Source organism: Camelus bactrianus, chromosome 10, assembly GCF_048773025.1.
Source record: "Camelus bactrianus isolate YW-2024 breed Bactrian camel chromosome 10, ASM4877302v1, whole genome shotgun sequence".
NCBI lineage: Eukaryota > Metazoa > Chordata > Mammalia > Artiodactyla > Camelidae > Camelus > Camelus bactrianus.
This window is the reverse complement of record NC_133548.1, coordinates 51370423-51389223: the sequence shown is the minus strand read 5'-3', so window position 1 is coordinate 51389223 and position 18801 is coordinate 51370423. Positions and strand designations below refer to the sequence as shown.

The 18801-nt window shown below is 37.1% G+C and overlaps 1 protein-coding gene across 1 annotated transcript; it reads left to right on the top strand.

Moving 5' to 3' along the window:
- The first annotated feature begins 1070 nt into the window (after positions 1–1070).
- On the top strand, positions 1071–18533 carry CLNS1A (chloride nucleotide-sensitive channel 1A). The gene is made up of 7 exons (XM_010973460.3): positions 1071–1295; positions 6411–6547; positions 9660–9761; positions 10421–10528; positions 11604–11777; positions 15182–15271; positions 17780–18533. The coding sequence occupies exons 1-6, from the start codon at positions 1171–1173 to the stop codon at positions 15247–15249; spliced, it is 714 nt and encodes a 237-aa protein (XP_010971762.1). The 5' UTR covers positions 1071–1170; the 3' UTR covers positions 15250–15271; positions 17780–18533.
- The last annotated feature ends 268 nt before the right edge of the window (positions 18534–18801 follow it).

The following is an 18801-nucleotide window of genomic DNA, read 5'->3' as shown; positions in this document are numbered from 1 at the left end:
TAAGAAGCAGAAGAAATAAATCTTGCCTTCTTTAGGTTCTTGGTGATAAGCCTCAGTTTGCTTTTACATTTGCTTAAATGCCTCCTCTGATTCTGTCTAACCCTCCTCTTAACTATTCAGAAGATAGAAGTAGAACTACTCCACATGTTCCTTGTCCAGTCTCAACAATCCTACAGTGCAGGTATGATTACTCATTTTACAGGCAAGAAAAGTGGTGCCCAGAAGCTGACTTGGATTCCACTAGTAGGTCTCTCATGGCTTAATTCTTCTTTTTGAGTTTAATGCCATAAGCCTCTCATCTGTAAAACTGGATCAGTAATAACTTCGCCATATAATTGTCATAAAGAAGAAATGAATAACAAGGGTAAAGTGCCTAGAACAGTGCCTGGCACATAACACCCGGTTATCTATGGCTACTCTAACGATTATTTTTAAAGTTTTTATTGCTCTTAATACTTCGCTCTTCAGTGCCTAACGAAGAAATAAAGAATTCCAAATTTGGTGATTAATTATTTTCCCTTCAGTGCCCCTTCTGCTCACTGACATATCCAGCTCTTCACTCAAAGTTAATTACCTCTTGCGCTCGTTTGCCTGAGACCGGGGGAATACGTTGTTCGTGCACTAGGATGGTGTCAGGACCTAGACTTAAGTCTGAGGCGTGGCTGTTAAGTTTAGACTTGAACAGGCCGGGATGAGGTGGGCGCTGGTGAAAAGAGCGAAACCCAGTTAGGAAACCTCCGACCTGTAAATCAGTGTGGTCTCTATTTCCCGTGCATCCTGAGACAAGGGACTCCCTGTCTCACGGCTCCGTTTCCCCATTTGTAGGAAAAGGAATTTATTATTTCTTGTGCTTACTTTCTCACAGGGTTGCTGTAATGACCCTGAAGCAGGATGTCGGGAAGAACGCTCCGTTATTCCAAGCCTGGAGCCTCAGAAATGGGAGGGAGAGGAGAAAGGGAGTCACGTGACAAACACGTTCTCTCAGGCCTCCGAGAGCTTGCCCTAGAACGTCCCGTCTCTATGGTGATGGCGCTCCAATTCCGGGGGCAGACTAAGTTGCTCTTCCGGGGTAGTTGCTACCACTTCCGGGGCGCGGCGCGGCAAGCGCGGCGAGCGCGGCTTGCTGTGCTTCAGCTGGTTCCGGCCTGTGTCTCCGCGCTCCCTCCTGCAATGAGCTTCCTCAAGAGTTTCCCGCCGCCAGGGTCGGCTGAGGGGCTTCGGCAGCAGCAGCCAGACACCGAGGCTGTGCTGAACGGGAAGAGCCTCGGCACAGGCACGCTTTACATCGCTGAGAGGTAGGGTCCTTGTTCCCCTGTGGTGGCCTCCTGCGTGCCGCCTTCCTCCTGCAGGTGCGGGGGATGCGGAGGAGCGGGGGCGAGGCCGCGACCTTGGGGGCTGCTGGGCGGGGGAGCGCGTGCTCCGCGCTGCCTGGGGGTGCCTCTTCTGGGAGGAAGACTCGATTGTTCCAGGGTTCTCTCAGGCGCTTTCTTTTCTCTCTTCAGACGGAGTTCTCCTCATTGGGTGTGCTTTTCACCCGCCTGTTTATTGGAGGTCTGATGCGAGTGTTGCTCTTTACGCAAGGTCTCCTAAGGTTTTGAGTTTCTAGGCCCAGAGTTAGCGTTATGGATGTGCCTATCTTCTCCGATGAACAGGTGCCGGAGGTGTTGCCCTGGGCAGGATATATAGGTTTCAGGTAGACTCTAAAGAATATTTAAAGTTTGGTTAGGGAGTATAGATTTTCTTCTGTAAATGTGGGTGGGGAGAGGAACACCCTCAACCCTGTGCACTCTGGGATTATATCCAGGGGGACCTGACTCTCATTTCCATTGTTGAAAGGAATTGCCCATTTGTTTGGCCATCCGGAGCACTTTGTACTTTCAGTCAGACAGACATGTTTTAAAAATTGAGGTTGTAGAGCTGAGGTCCCTGTTTCCATGACATATGGTTCCATTCATTTTCAAGCCAACAGTGACACATTGAAAATCCTTTCTGCCCTTCACACCTGACTTCTGCTGCATCACTTTGGTCTACAGCCAGAGAAAATTCTCAGCTTCTTAGCGCTCACCTGATTATATTAGACCCACATAGATAATCCAGGATGATTTCCCTATTTTATTGTTAACTGATAAATAATCTTAATTACGCACAGTCTGTTTTGTTATGTAACATAATACATTGGTAGACTTGACATCAGGGGATATGAAAGTCATAGGGGCCAAAATTCTGCCTACCACAGAGGGCACAAAAAAAGAACCTTTGGTTTAAAGGGAAGTCTAGTCATTGAGCAAAGCTTAGGCTTTTGGCCAGTCACTGAGATAGGACGGGTGGAAAAGCAAGTTTGTGGCAACGTGCATATAGTTAGTTTGGTCTGGATATGTGTGGATTAGTTGTACATGTGAGCGTGTTTTTTGGGAGAGTGGTATTAAAAATGGATGGGTTTGATAGCGCAGAAGGGAAGAAGACCAAGGATAGAACCTTGGGGACACATCTACATTAAGAGGTAGGCTATGGAAGAAGAGATTTGAGAAAAGAGGGAGGAGCAGTTAAATAAAATCAGATCTGAAAAGCACCTGTTAGGTACCGACAAGGAGATCTTTAGTGACCTTGGGAGAGCAATTTCTTTTAAGGGGTGAAAAGTGGAACCCATGTATTTCTAGCCCTTACACAATCCCTTTTGTCCCCATGGCTTCTCTGTATGTTGTCCCTTCTATAATAGAACTACTGTTTTGAGAAGGTTCTGTACTTGTTTTTTCATTTTGAAAAATTTCAAACCTAAAGAAAAGTTTCAAGTGTTAATTAATACCCATAGCCTCTTCACAAAGATTCATTCGTTAACATTTGCCACATTTATCTTTCTCTTTTCTGAGCTTTCTGACATTTTACTTCACCAGTAAATACTAGCAAAAGTCCTAAAAATAAGGATATCCTCTTGTATAGCCACAATACATTTACCACACTGAGGAAGTACAAACTTTTTTAAAGCACTTTTTCTGTTTAAAAAAATTTCTTTTTTTCAACTTTTCACTAACAAATCTTTCATCTTCCTTAAGAAAATATTTTTGTAATGTATACATACAAAAAAGAATATAAATTGTGTACCTAATTTTTGGGGGGTTAATTATATGTACCTATGCTTTACATTAAACTAACATCCGCGTAATGCCTCCAGGTTAAGAATAGAATATTGCCAGTACCTTGGACACCTTTGTTCATCACTCTTCACTCATTGTTAGCCTTACCTCCTTGGTCTCTTTCCCCTTTCTGTTCTTTCCCACCTAGCATTTCCAGGTCTTTGTAGAATCAAGGTCTTAAGCTGGGAAAGCTTCCTAAGGATGTGACAAGTGAGAATTAACAGCCAGGTGAGGGGAGGAGGGTAGAGCACATGCTTAGCATATGCAAGATCCTAGGTTCAATCCCCAGTACCTCCTCTAAAAATAAACAAGTAAGTAAACTTAACCCCCCACACCAAAAACAAACAAACTAACAAAAAAATCCAGCCAGGTTTAAATGAGATGAGGCTAAGAGGAAATGTTCTGATTTGAAGAAACAGGATGCTCAGAAACAAGGGTGAGAAACAGTATTGTGTGTGCAAGGGTATGATGTGTACACACACCATCCAGCAGTTCTTCATCTAAGGGACAAGGGGAAGAGTGGAAACATAATAAAGCTGGAGAAGGAGAGAGCCATGTTCACAAGCTTGGCTTATAGCCCAAAGGTTTTGGGGAAACTGTTTCAGGATTTTAGGCAAAGAGAGACAGGATCTGATTTGGTTTTAGGTGGTTTCTCAGATGTGTATTGAGAGATTTAGAACTTCAAAGTTTAGTTTTCATAGGAAGTTGCCTTTTTATCCAAATAAGGAAGGGGACAGAGGCACGAATCATTCAAAATAGATCATTGAAGCAGAAATAAAATAGGTAAATTAAAAATAGGTAACAAACTTATAAGTAATGCTTTTTTATATCTTATTTCAAAATTAATTTTAGACTAAACAATTAAACCAACCCAAATTCAAGGCATCTCTTACCTTCCTGTCCTGTTTTTTTACCCTATACCAGGAATAAAGCACACTAGTGGTACTTGTGCAAAAGCATTGGAAGTTAGCAAAACATTCCTCTGCATCTCTACTGGCTTTCTGATTCTTGTTTTTCCCTTTTGTGACTCATGGTTTATTTGGAACTGGGTATAATTAATTAGACGGTTTGGTTTTGAAGGGCTTTTCTTCCAGAATATATGAAAAGAGAATAAATAAAACTAGAATTTAATCATCAGAGTAATGTTGCTTTTAAGAGGAACTTTCTTCTGTAGAGTACAGAATCCATGTTCATGTATAAGATTATGAGTGCTCCATAGGAAATGCTGTAGTGAGGTAGCATTCGTGTTCTGCTAGCAGTAAGGAACTACTGAGCAGTTATTGTGTGCTTTTTAAAGTGAAAGCCATAATTTGATAGGTACTGAGTCTGTGTTTATGTTTCAATTTTTGCATCTCCTAGTTGAGTCATTAAAGTTTTATGGCTCTGAGTGTTTGAAATCATTTTGGACACCCAAATTTGGAGTACTCTTTTCTGAACTGTAATAATGCCAGAGGATTTTGAGGGGTGAGAAAAAGGAGTTTCTTTGCTTAAAATAATGCATTTTTAGTAAGGCACTGGCATTACTTCTGTGATACCTGAGCACTGTTTCATCTCCCTGTTAAGAGGAAAGCAGTGGACAGCAAAGGCACGCACAGCACACACCCTCTAATTACAATAGTAAAATCGATTTCTTTGGACCCAATGGGATGAGTCATTTTGGAAAATCATTCCTAGACCTTTTACCACTTTAAGCTTCTTAAGATTTGTCACTTTAAGCTTCCCAGGTTTCTTTTCTTAATAAGCATGTTGAATGGAAATCTTTCTAAATGACTGCATATTTTCTTGCTTTTGCTTTTTTTAAGTGTATGACTCCTTATGTTTTAGTGTATTTACCGACTTGGACAATTTTTACTACAATCTAATTCTGCCTTTGCTTTTGATAAGTGAGGGTCATGTGTTACACAGTTGTATTGTGCTGTTAGACACTGATTTCCTTTATGGGGACTGAGGTGTAAAGTTCAGCCTCGCCTCACATTAGATATGAACGGTCTAAGACTACTTCACTGTCATCCCTGCACAAGGTGGTCCTAGGTTCTACTATTGTATTTGTTTTTGCTTGGTTAGAGACCAGGCACCCAGGCTTGTTACAGTGGTATAGAAAGTAGAATGGGGGTTTTATTGCATTAACTTCTTTTAAAAATAACAGCTTTATTGAGATAATTTACATAGCATGCAGTTCACCTATTTAAAGTGTAAAGTCAATGATTTTTAGTCTATTTACAGAGTTGTGCAGTCATCGGCATGATCAATTTTAGAATATTCTCTTCACCCCCCCACAGAAGAAACCGACACCCATTAGCAGTCGCTTTCTGTTTCCCTCCAGCACTGTGCAACCACTATATTGCATTAACTTTTATTGCATTAACATTTTTTGTGGTTTCTTAAGGATCTTTTTTTTTTACATTTTTCCTAGTAGTTAGTGCAATTCCAAATGGGTGAAGTATTACCAAAAAAAAAAAAAAGCCATCCCTTACTCAGAACTCAACATACTGATTTTCGTGATGTTTCCTTTGCTATACCAATAAAATATTTGCATTTGACCACTTCTGAGGGAAAACTTGACCTTACTTATTTGTGGCTTTCTCGTAAAGCTGCAGAATAAATGAAAGGGTTCATAAAGTCTTGTCTTTCAGTGTGATTATTTTCCAACTTGTGGTATGATTACAGCCATTTCATCTGTATGGCATTTAATGTAGGACTAAGTGGAGAAATGAGTGATTCATGGGTACTTATTGCATACTTACATGCTGAGCACTCTGCTAGTGGTTTTGAAGGACGTTAAATAAAGGAATATTAACAGTTTTTGTCAAGTAGTTCATATTCTGTCAGTACATGTAAGATTTGTTACCATAAAGTGCTAAATGGTTTATTACGGAGCATAAGTGCAGTTTAGAAAGAGAAGAGATCATTATGGACTTGAGTAATTGGAGGGAGGGCTCGTGGAGGAGCTGGGACTTAACCCGATGAGGAGAATTTGCAAAAAGCAAAGAAGGTCCTGAAGACATTTCAAATGAGAACAAGCGTAAAAAGGCAGAGAAGCACACATCTGACTTAAGAAAAATTGCATTTCAAATCTAGTTGAATATTTAGCTAGAGGAAAACAGAATTGGTCTTAAAGAAATTCAGTTCCTTGCTGCTGAGTTTTCTCATTTTAGGAATCTCATTTAGGAATCTAAACAGTATGCATGAATTTATTCACATGTATAAAAGTGATAAACTTTAGGATATTAAATTAGAATGTGATTTCTTAAAGTAATCTACTTAAAACATTTTTTTCAGCCGCCTGTCTTGGTTAGATGGCTCTGGATTAGGGTTCTCACTGGAATACCCCACCATTAGTTTGCATGCGGTGTCCAGGGACCTAAATGCCTATCCACGAGAGCATTTGTATGTTATGGTGAATGCCAAATTTGGAGGTATGTATGGTATAATTTAATCTTGAGCTTCCTTCTGTGTCATATTATATTTCAAGAAGCAGTCTTTGAGCAATATAATATTTAAGCCATTGACTTATTTTGGTTAATACTTTCTTAAGGAAAATTTCAGCACAGTAACATTATTTGGACACTGCCTTTTATTTTCTATATACTTGCACTTAGAATTATTTAGTTACTGTGGAATTAAATTTTGATTTTCCCTCTTGAGTTTAACTGTTTATTCTTTCTCTTTGTAAAGGCATTCATGTTTAGCACCGTTCGAGGCTTGGATCAGTATACTTCTAGAGTTTAGTATAGAACCTGTTTTGTTATAAAATGGTTCTCAGTGGGGGACATGTTGCCTTCCCCCAGAACCTTGGGTGGTGGCATTTTAATTGCCATGACTGGAGGTGGGAAAGAGGGTTCCTGGCATCTAGGTGGAGGCCAGGGATGCTACTAAACATTTTACAATGCACAGGACAGGTGCCCACAACAAATTAACCAGCCCAAATGTCATTAGTGCCAAGGTTGAGAAACCTAGATTCTCTGGTTTTGCTGTTGGAGGAAACTACAAAGATTCATAAAAATCTAGTAAAGTTGATGAGAGGAGTAAGAAAGCTAAAAGATCCATTTTTTAGGCTGTCCCCATGGGTTGTAAGAATTCTGAATGAGAAACAAATTAGGCACAAAATAAAAACTTGTGCTTGATTTTTTGTAGATAAAACTAAAATAAGCTTATGTACTATATTGTGTTATTTTAATATGTTCATCTTTGTAGAAATGCAGAACTTTGCGTTGAAAGGACATTCACATCTTTAGTAAATTTTTGCTTTTAAAATAGTGGGTTGCTTTTCTTTGAAATAACATAAGAGACAATCCCATGAGTTTCCTGTTGAGCTATTGCTCCTTGAATTTGGGATTTTAATATGGTTTTAGATATAAGATGAACACTTATATTCAATGTGACACTAGTCATTTAGTAATTTTTAGGGCTTTTGGCAAACCCTGCCTCATTAAGTGGTAATGACTGAATCAGCTGTCTGGAAATATCTTTGTTCTAAGATTTAGAGCTCTTGCCATTGGGAAGGGTCCAAAGATAGATAAAAACCTAGTGAAGCTTGAGAGAGGATAAGGAAAAGTAAAAGCTGTTAACCTTGTGTTGTGGTAAGGCTTCCAAAGGAGGAGGCCTTGGGCACAAAGCTCACTTTCCATCTAAGTAAGTGTAAGTCTGATTGTATAACCAACAGTTTATGTGTTGTGTTTAGTTTAAAACATTCATTCATTAATAGAAATGCAAATTTTAGAGATACCCTTGTCAGTCAATTCCAAATACTGGTGTAAAAATAGTAAATTACATTTCTATTTATTGCCTTAAGGTGGATTCCTGCAGATAGAAAACAAACTGTTGAGTTAACTGTTGATAGTGGTTATTTCTAAGGAGAGGACTAGAGTGGTAGGGACTATTTCCTATGAATCCGTCTGGTCTTTTTTACTTATTTTTATACCAGCATGAATTACTTTTATAATGTGAAAAGTGATGTGCATTCAGTTATGCAGTGATAATTACAGTATAATACCACTTTTTTTAAACATTGAAAAAATTTGGTAGTACCATAATGTGGTCAACTACTTAGAATTATTTAGAACTCTCCAGTATTTTTGTATTTTGCTGTTTTACAGAGGACATGTATATTCCATCTAACCTTACAATAACATTAGAAATAGAACAGAGAAAGTCCTATTAAATCTGTTATTTAAAACTGCTAATGGCCATTGAAAATTTTTTCCTTTTTTGCTTATCTGTATTTTTCATTATTCTGCGGTGAACTTGTATGATTTATAAAAATAAAAATTAAAAAAAGATTTAGTGGATACCCTCTTATAACTGATTCCTATGAGTAGAATTGCTATATAAAAGGTAAACATTTTTAAAGCTCTTAACATACATTGTCAAATTGCTTTCCAGAAGGTTTAGATCAGTTTACACTTTCAACAGTAGTATATAAGAATACCTTTCCATGCTATCTTCATCTGTATGGAGAATTAACATTTTTTTAAAAATGGTTACTTTAATATGCTAAACACAATTTTCTATTTTTAAGATGATTGATTTTGAACATACTTTGATGTTTTGGGGGGTCTGTTTAAGGATTTTGTTGACTTGGGTTTTTTTTTTTTTTAAATTTTTATGAAGTAATAAAAGAAATTGAAAAGTGCAGACTAATAAAGTTTCATCACTCAATACTTAGTGTAAATTCTAATATTTTTTTCATAGTGACTGTAGTCTTTTAAGGAAATAAAACTATATCAATACTGTGGAGATCTTTTTTGATCCCCTCCCCATTTCATGCCTACTCTGTCTCTGGAGTTAAACATTATACTAAAGATGGTGTGTGTCCTTCCTGTCTGTTCTTTTAGGTTTTTACTGAGCAATTTAAGCAATATAATAGTTTTGTTTTGTGTTTAAAATTTTGATGTAAGTGGTATTATATATATATATATATATACACACACACATATATATATATACACACATACTGCAAGTAGCTTTTTCACTCAATTATGTTTTAAAATCTATTCATTTTGATACATATAAATGACATTTGTTCATTTTTAACTGCTATCTGTATATCTATAAAAGTATAACAAGGTTACATCTATTTTTTGTCAACATTTGTTTTTAATGTTTTCTATAGTACATATAGCTCTTCAGTAAACATTCACGTACAAACTGCTTGTGTACATTAAATGTATTTAGATGAGGAGTTGCTAGATAATAGGATATACAAATCTCCGAGTGGTTTTAGCAGTTTCCACTTCCACCAGCTAGTTCTCTTTATTGAACATTTATATTTTTTCTTGCTAACAGTTTTATGTATCTTTTCAGTCTTTTAACTTTTATGGGCCTTAGTTTTCTAGTTTGTAAATTGTTGGTAGTGAATCATATCAGTGGTTTACAAACTGCTGCCAAACCCTTTGTTTCAAGGTGAAAGAAGTATAAATTGCAGTATTTAGATGTCAGTAGCATCCTTTAAGAAAAACTTTTAGGCTTTTATTTTTAAAAACAAATAAACAACATCATTAAAAAGTTATTTTTTTATTCCCTTTCTAGAAGAATCAAAAGAATCTGTTGCTGATGAAGAAGAGGAAGACAGTGATGATGATGTTGAACCTATTGCTGAATTTAGATTTGTGCCTAGTGATAAATCAGCATGTGAGTGTTATATAGAGTTGATTCTTTTCCCTTTATGTTCTAAGTGTTCCCCCTCCATCCCCCATCCACACACACACTTACCTTTACCCTCATTACCTCTTTTCTATTGCTTTTTCTTCATTTTAACATCTGTAATATGGTTGAGGACCAGATATCTATTAATAAAAGATTGTGAATGAAGTGAGAGTACAGTAGATACTATGTTGCTTGGTGTGTTTTGTGAATGGAGGAATCTGGTTATTGTTAGGAACTTGGTGCTGTTGACTGTGAATGTCACTGGATAGAGGAGAGAGGACTCATGGCAGTTCCAAAGTGGAGGATGCCGGGATAGCTCAGAAAAGCCCTGTGAGCTGAGAGGCTTCACCCTGATGCCAACAGTCTGACCAGGACTCTGACACTTTTAATGAGAAAATCCAACCAGGCATGAAGAAATCTCAGTATTTTGAAATGAACTCTTATTATTTTATGACTTGTCCATTGTGATCAAGCGCTTTTCAAGATTGATTTTCCTTTGAATTTGGCAGGTTTTGTAAATATTGTGACCTTAGTATACCTCTTGTCTACTCATTAAATTCATTTGTACTGATGGTTATTTTATTAAACTTTTATTGTACATTGGCCAGAAAGAAAATTAATTACAGCTTACTTCCCTTGTTCAGTGGAGGCAATGTTCACTGCAATGTGTGAATGCCAGGCTTTGCATCCAGATCCTGAGGATGAAGATTCAGATGATTACGATGGAGAAGAATATGATGTGGAAGCACATGGTTAGTGAAGTGGATTTTTTACAGTGTGTGTATGTGTCTTTCATTTTAAGCATCTGTTTATATAGGGGGATGGGATTATAGTTCTTTATATCTGTAAGTACCCATATTAGCTATGTTTTTAAATGAAAGTGAATGGCACAATTTGTGTCTAAGCCAAATTGGAAAAATTAATGGACTTTCCAAGTTTGAGGGCAAAAAAAGAGAGGTTACTGAGGAGAGAAAATGGGTAGAGATAAATGGAAGGAAAGAAAATGATAATAGGAAAGTGGATAGTCAGGAGAATCTTTTAAGTTGGTGCAGCTGCTCCTGGAAAACAAATCGCTTCTCACCACTTATTGGAACCTGTATCGTCTGCATCTTTTAACATATTCCATCAAACACCTCATTTCCAAAGTAATTTCTTTTTCTCAGAACCCTGCTTCATTTATCTAAGAACTTTTCCCTTTACCTCCCTAGAGCAGAATACAGTCACTAGCTTGCTATAGTCTTGTAACCTGATGTGCCTGCTATTCTCTTTTCTTTTTCCCGCTGACCAGTTTATACAGTACATACCAGGTTGGGTCTCCAAAACCTTTTCCTCCATGTGTACCTACTTTCTGGCCTGAGACACTCTCATTTCTGGGGTTCTCCATATATCTAAATACATGCTCATCTTTGCGGAGATTTTTGGGTAATTTTAATTTTTTAAATTCTGTTTGTATTTTCCAGAATTTCTGATTTTTTAGAAGGAGTATGTATTTTAATAAGGAAAAAAAGTGTGTAATTCACACCTTGGGATAATATAAGACTCCCTGACCTTAGGAACACCCACTTTTCCTTCTAGTCCCTGGACATTTAATTCTTTGGGAATTCTTGTTTACTGGCTCATTCTCTCGTGGAATCCCTTCTCGTCCTAGAGAGTAGAAACATTTTTATATATCTGTCTTTAGCAGATGGCTGATAAATATATGTTAAATGAATGTTGAGTGTTTTCATTGAAGCCTTTTTTTCACTGTACTGCAGTAAATGCATTATTGATTATCTTTCTTTTTTAAAAATTGTTTTATAATAACTTAAAAGCTTTTTATTTATTTAGAACAAGGGCAGGGGGACATTCCTACATTTTACACCTATGAAGAAGGATTGTCCCATTTAACACCAGAAGGCCAAGCAACATTGGAGAGATTGGAAGGAATGCTTTCTCAGTCTGTGAGCAGCCAGTATAACATGGCTGGAGTACGGACAGAAGATTCAGTAAGAGATTATGAAGGTGAGTATCCATTTTTTTCGGTGTGAATAGTCAGATGGTCACTTGGGCAACAAGGAAAGTTCTGGAGAGGGACATACAGGTTCTTTTGGAATATCTAAGACAGGAAAGTCTCAAGAGTTAACTCTTTATAGTGTACGAAGCAAGTGTAGAGTTATAAAGAATGGAAATTCTCATGTGATTTTTTTTTTAACTTTTTGCCCTAACTATAAAAATAGTCTTTGTTCACAATCAAAAAAAATTTCTTAATTGGGTACAGACAAGAGATGAAGAATCAGGTATAATTCTAACTGAGAGACATCTATTAATTTTCTGCATATCTTTCCAGTCTTTTTGTTTGTTTGCTTATGTGTATGTGCACACATTGATGCTGCTGTTTTTATTTTTTAAATGAATTCCTACATGATTATATGCAAAACTAGGATAGTTGATTTAAAGGGCTATGCAGCATTCAAGAAACTTGGGTTCTCTTTTTGTGACAGACGTCTGGACTTTAAATAAGTAGGTTTAACTTTTGTTTCATTTGTCTCATATTTGTAAGCTTTGTAAATACTTTGCCTATAAGACTGGTTCTCTTTTTCTCAGTATCCTATTTCAATTAGAATCTTGAAGTATTCTTTTGACTCAGCCTTTACCATTTTTCCCTTATCCAGTCCAATACTGAGGTCTGCATTTTTCTCTTAAATGACTTTTCAGATCTTCTTCCTATAACTACTGCTGTCTTCTAAACCTAGGCCCTTCTCACACTGGATTTACAATAGTAAGTTTTTTGCCACAGTCATCCCTTCTCCAGCTCACTGTGCGGTATTAATCTTTTGAGAACACTCTGTGTCATTCCTATATAAGGATATCCCCTCAGTGATTGTCTGGTACTCACTGTATAAAGTTCTAACTTTTCATTCTGAAGAGACAACTCTGTCTCTGCTCCACTTACCTCTGATCATGTTCCTGCTGCCCTCAATAAAACATTTAAATAATTCTTGTATGTACCAGGTCCTGATTTAGATGTATTTACTCATTTACTCCTTCTAAGAACCCTCTAGTAGATGCTGTTTATGATCCCCATTTTACAGATAAAGAAACTGAGGCACAGAAAGGTCACATAACTTGCTTGAGGTCAAATAGCTAATAAGTGGCAAGAAGCTTAAATCAGCTAATATGCAAAAATAATCTGCCAGGCACTGTTATGAGCATTTCTTGCATCTTATGTGTATTCAATATACATTAGTGTTTTATGTTGCTACAGAGTCTTAATACTTCTAATTTTTAGTGATGCGGAATGTTTGTAATTTCTTTTGTTGGTTCATATAAGTTTCTATCAAACTGCTGTGATCAGTATCACTATACACATAGCATGTTGACCTGGGGGTCCTGAAGTTATGGGATATTTAATTTGCAAAAAATCAGGCTTTGGGTCATGCAGTTATTCCTTATGTCTTCTCTCCATTTTAAGTCCTAGATGGTGAGCTCTAACATAGGCTTTAGATGACTTGTAGTTCCCTACCAAACTCTTAGCTGAAAGAATTCAAGATGTTACCTTTTTTATTACAGACATTGACTGAAGAGTACCTTTGGACTTTGAAAAATCTTTTATCACTGAAGGGTTTTTGTTGTTGTCATTGTTTTTAATTGTAAAATTCCTTTATAGCAACTGATTTTAAGGTCACAAACACTTTGCTAAAGTGAGATTTTTGGACTTGTATTCCTAAGCCTCATTAGCATATTGAGATTTGCCTACATATAAAACTTTTTCAGCCTTTACCATTCCCCATCTTCTAAAGTCCTGGATACCCATATCACTCTCTCTGCCATTTATTAAATTAGTTTGACCTGTTTATTTTTTAAATTTATTTTTAAAATAAAAATTGTATATATTCAAAGTGTGCAACATGATGTTTTGATACATAATTAGTGCATGTGTTTATTTGTGTAAGAGGTGTTTATTGAGCTACTGTGCCAGGTACAGAGACTAAAGGAGTGCTCAAGAAGATGAGGTTATATCAGTGGCATGCTAGTGGAGAGAAAAATGAATTAATTAGGTAGTTACAGGACATTGTGATACAGCATTGAGATATAGGAGAAGCTCGAGAAACTGTGATCTTGGAAGCTCGGCCTGTCACCCAGCTTGGGTAGTCAGGGAGAGGTTCAAGCTTCATGGAGTAAGTGACATCTAAGCCAAAATCTAAAGATGCATAAAAGTGAACAGGGTGAAGGGGGACTGCATACAGGTTGGGGAGAGAAGCAGGTAGAGGGATCAGACATGTGCAGAAGTTCAAGAGACCATGCAGCTTTGGGGAACTGAAACTTCATTATGTCTGGACTCCCAGTGTGAAGGGTAGTTACTGTAGCACCAGATAAAGGTGGAGTAGTGAACTGGGCTGTATCTCACAGGAACTTGAAAGCTGTGTTAAAGAATTTCACCTTTACACTTAGGTCAGTGGGAAGCTGTTGAAGAATTTTAGTTTGATTAGTGTTTCAAAAGATGACTCTGACTATGATAAGAAAAGTTAATTACAGAGGGAAATACTGAAGGCAAGAAGAGAAACCCTGTTAAGTAGCTTATGTTTTAAATTAGGTGAGAGATAGTGGCTTAAATTGAGTAGTGGCAGTCAGTGTCAAAAGACTGAACAGATTTGAGAAATATTTAAGAGAAGCAACAGAAGTTAAAGACATGGTAGGGGTTTCTGGGTTGGGAAGGTAAGAGGTATCCTTTTGCAAGATTGTTTGGCAAGGGAAGCATTTTGTATGTGGAAAGATGAATAATGAGTTAATTTTAGATAAATGTTAGATTTGTATACCCTGCTGGATGTCCTGGTGATGGGTGCCTAGGGGCTGCAGGCAGAAGCCAGTTTGTGGTGGACTAAAGAGCTGGGTGAATGGGAGGTGAGGAAGTGGAGAACGCAGCTGTAGAAAACGCTTTACAGGGGGCTTTTTTTCCTTGTCCGCCCTCTCTCCCTTTTTAAAAAATGAGGTAAAAATAGAGATGAGCAAGAACCTCACTCTACTTATTTTGTTTTTTCTCCTGAATTATGTTGTAAGCTTATGAGGATAGGACTTTATACCTTCAAAAAAAATTTGCACAGTAAACACCTTGCACAGTTCTGTGAAGAGTGAACAGTTGATGCTTACTGCGCTTGAAAATTCCTGCTTGGTGTTCTTTCAGTGTTGAGGTTGAGAATTACAAAGTAAGTCTTAAATATATAGACTAGTTTTAACTTGGCCTAAATCCACAGGTGGCTTTTTTCTTTCTCAATTTGTTCCTTGGTACTTTAATTTTCAAAAGAGAAAGAAATAACACCTCTTACCGGCAGAGGGCACTAGCTTCCTTCTGGCCAAAATGTAATTTGGGTCTTTACCTATTTGAAGTGCCTAGTAGACTGTTGCTCAACAGTTAATTTTGTCTTCAGATGGAATGGAGGTAGATACTACACCAACAGTTGCAGGACAGTTTGAGGATGCGGATGTTGATCACTGAAAATGTTTGCTGCTGCTTTGGGGTGAGTAGTTTGTTTTCTTCCTTGTCACTGAACGTGAAAATCACATGAAATAATTTTTATTTTCATAATTAGGAGAACTCTATAAAATTATCAGTTTGGAAAAAAGTTATCCATTTGTGAAATTACTGAAAATTACGTAGTTTTTTCCCCTAAGAAATCAAGATTTGCAGACATGGTGACATTCTGGTTAACATTTACTGAGCATTTACTACATGCCAGGCACTGTACTAGGCTAGGCATTGAGAGTACCTGGAAGAATAAGATATACCCATCTTCAGTGAATAGAAGAATGACATTAGCCCTTTGTTCAGAAACAGAAATCTCCTTGGGTGGCTCAGGTGGAAGCAACAGGGCCTGAGGTCATGTTGTGCTCTGCTCTTGAGTCACCTTTCCCCACTTCCCCACTTACGATGTTTGAAACCTTAACATACTCATCAAAACACAAAGCAGAGATTTGCTGCAACTCACTGCTGTTCAATTTAGGGAAGAAGTAGAAGTAATTCTAATCTGAGGGTAAGCCTTGAATCATAATCTTGATTGGTTTCCCTCCTTCTGAAGATAATGGAGGACCTAGGTCTCAGGCACCTGAGTGTTCAAACCATGACAAGTCCATGTACGGCTACGTAAAAGCTGTGATTTCCCAAGTTGCTTCATACCTGCTTTTCTTGATTGACATAAGATTTCACTGCCAATTTTCTCTCCTCTGACACATTCTCATGGGCTTTGCCTGAAGTTTGTTACATGCTATTCTGAGAAATAAATTGGCCTTTGCCAGGTTGAGTATTTCAGCTATATGGTAGATAATAACTGAAGGTCATGTAGCTAGTTTATATCATACAGAGCTAGGATTAGTCATCAGCAATTCTTCCTTTAAAAACTAAGATTTTTACATTTACACTCTGTGCTTTTGTCCCACTTTCCTATTTACAGTGACCTCCTACCACTGACCTGACAGCATTTTCTTGAATACTAGCTGTTTCCATTCTTTAAGATAGTACTTATACCCAGGTCCTTTATTTTATTTAAAGTGTAAGTAATATCATGGCAAGATTTATATATTTTGCCTTTACTCTTGAGCCATTATCAGGCATCCAGTTAGGCTGTGAGATCTCTTGTTATTTCAAGTTCCATTTACCTTCCAAATTATTGCCATTGTGAATATAATGTCACTTTCTTACACTAATCATGAATTGTGATAATGAATCTCTTCTTTCCTCTCAGGTGCTGCCAGTGGAACTATTAGAAAATAATCTTAGAGTTCTGTGATTTACATCTCTTTCTTTAAATATTTATTTCCGTAACATTTACTTCTGTCATTGGTAGCCATATAGTCTGAAATCAGCAATGTCTCTTCTGCAGTGAGCTAAAATTGTATGTTAATATTGCTGGAGCTTTGTTAACTTTAATCTTCAGATCTCACAGTTCAGATGTCAGTACTTGACTACTCTGCTTCATGGGAAATCTTTCAGTACCAACTCTCATCTTGTTCCCTTATTTCCCAGGTTCTTATCTGTCACCTTTTTTATAGCATATTGGTTTTTTCTTTCTTTTTTTTTTTTTTTAAGAACTTTATTTTTTGGTTCTTTTTTTTTTTTTTTTTTTTTTATGGTGGGGCTAGGTAATTAGCTTGCTTGCTTGCTTTATTATTTTTAGAGAAGATACTCGGGATTGAACCCGGGACCTTGTGCATGCTAAGCATGCATTCTACCACTTGAGCTATACCTACCCCCCTCATATTGGTTTTTTCAGTTCAGTAATACTTATTTAGTAACTTCTATGAGACTGGAAAACAGATTTTTTGATCTTCTGGCTTTAACATATTTCTTCTTGAAAACAGACTATTCAGAGAATACCAACTACTTTACTAATAAGGATTATGAGAAACTCATTTGATGTGTCACTAATGGTTACACAAATGAGATGTTACAGCAGTTTCTTGGCAAGAATTCTTAGGATTTGTTGTAATGTAATTTTATGGTGAAATAACCATAAAATAGCCACAAACTTTCTAATGAGCTGATGACTTGTTTTCTTATAATTTTATGCTACAGCTGCAGTGAAGAGAAATTTTATTCATAAAGTTTATACCAGTTCTTCATCTGGATAATATTGACCTGAATTCCAAACAATGTTTGTAAATTTTTAATAATTTAAAATTGTATTTGCCTTTGAGGAATGAACAAGGAATAATTAGAGTATGTATGCAACTATTAAAAATTTCAGGATAATGGAACTAGTACCTCTCAATGCATGAGATAGGATGAAGGGGACGGCACGTGAATGATAGAATCACAACTCTGCCACATACTAGCTCTGTGCTTTTGGACAAGATGTGTAACTTCTCTAATCCTTGGTTTCCTCATCTGAAAAATGAGGATGAGAGTAATGACCCGGCAGGATCGTTGCAAAGACTGAGATACAATATATGTGAGTCCACTGGCACTTTTGACTAGGTATTCAGTAAATAATAGCTATTATTATAAACATGGTGAACCTTTTGTTTTTCAGATTCTGCTCATTACTGTAGGAGAGAACTTGGTGCCTCTTCCACTGTGGAGTGGGTGTTGATGAAAGTCTTTTTCCTTCTCCAAAACTTACCTGAACCAGTTCTTTCTTGAGACAGATTATACTGAGACAACAAGTTGTTACCAGCAGAAGAACTATAACCTTTATTAACAAAGGTGAATTAATTTAACCAAGGATATTTTGTAGTTTATTATTTACCCCCAGAACTTTGTATCTAGGTGTACCTTCTGAGTAGGCTTTTACTGTATGCATCCTCATAACCTAGCAGGACTGCGTAATGGAAATGCACTGGCGCTTAAGGTTTAGGCAGACTGCGTGGGAAAGAGAGGCAGAATCTAGGATACACACCTTAGAACCTAGGGATGCCCTTACTCCTTAAAAAAGAAAGACACAGAGATCTCAGAGAAATCCTGGCCTCTGCTCAGTGTCCACAGGGATAAGGGTCTTTTTACTAATTGGGGACCCAGATTAATTAACTCTGTGAAGCCTCTTCAGGAGCATCCCACCACACATACTACCACTAACACAAGTGCTTCTGCCTAGCCTTTGCTCCTTTCAGCCATGTTTCACCAGTCTGTTCTTTTATAACCTCTTAGGTTACATCCTTTAATTTCCAGCCTCTTAGGTCACTTTCTGTAAACGAACAAGTGAGATTGGGATGAAGTCCTCGAAGTACTTCAGATAATTGTTTTGTCTTTATAGCAGCTTAACAAATAAATCTAGGTTTTTTATATTATTGTGCTCTCATTCTTGACTAAAACCATTAATAAGTGTTTTGTAAAAAATTAATGCTGGCAAAAAATGAGAATCTTTTTTGTTGTATTTTTGTTTGATTTTTGTTGAGAATGTGAACATTAAGTAAGTAAGAAAATGTATAGTTGGAGCTTCCGGCAGATAAGTAGTAGGACAGAGACTCAACATTTCAGAAGGATTTCTACTTCTTCCACTGGATTAGTAGTGATTTTTCATAGCATACTTTACAACTCTCTGTCTTCAGTAGAGAC

What these genes read in the sequence shown, in the direction of transcription:
- CLNS1A (XM_010973460.3), top strand. Translation starts at nt 1,171, where the DNA reads ATGAGCTTCCTCAAGAGTTTCCCGCCGCCAGGGTCGGCTGAGGGGCTT. An exon ending in ACGCTTTACATCGCTGAGAG is followed by an intron (nt 1,296 to 6,410) that starts GTAGGGTCCTTG and finishes CATTTTTTTCAG; the next exon opens with CCGCCTGTCTTGGTTAGATG. An exon ending in ATATGATGTGGAAGCACATG is followed by an intron (nt 10,529 to 11,603) that starts GTTAGTGAAGTG and finishes TTATTTATTTAG; the next exon opens with AACAAGGGCAGGGGGACATT.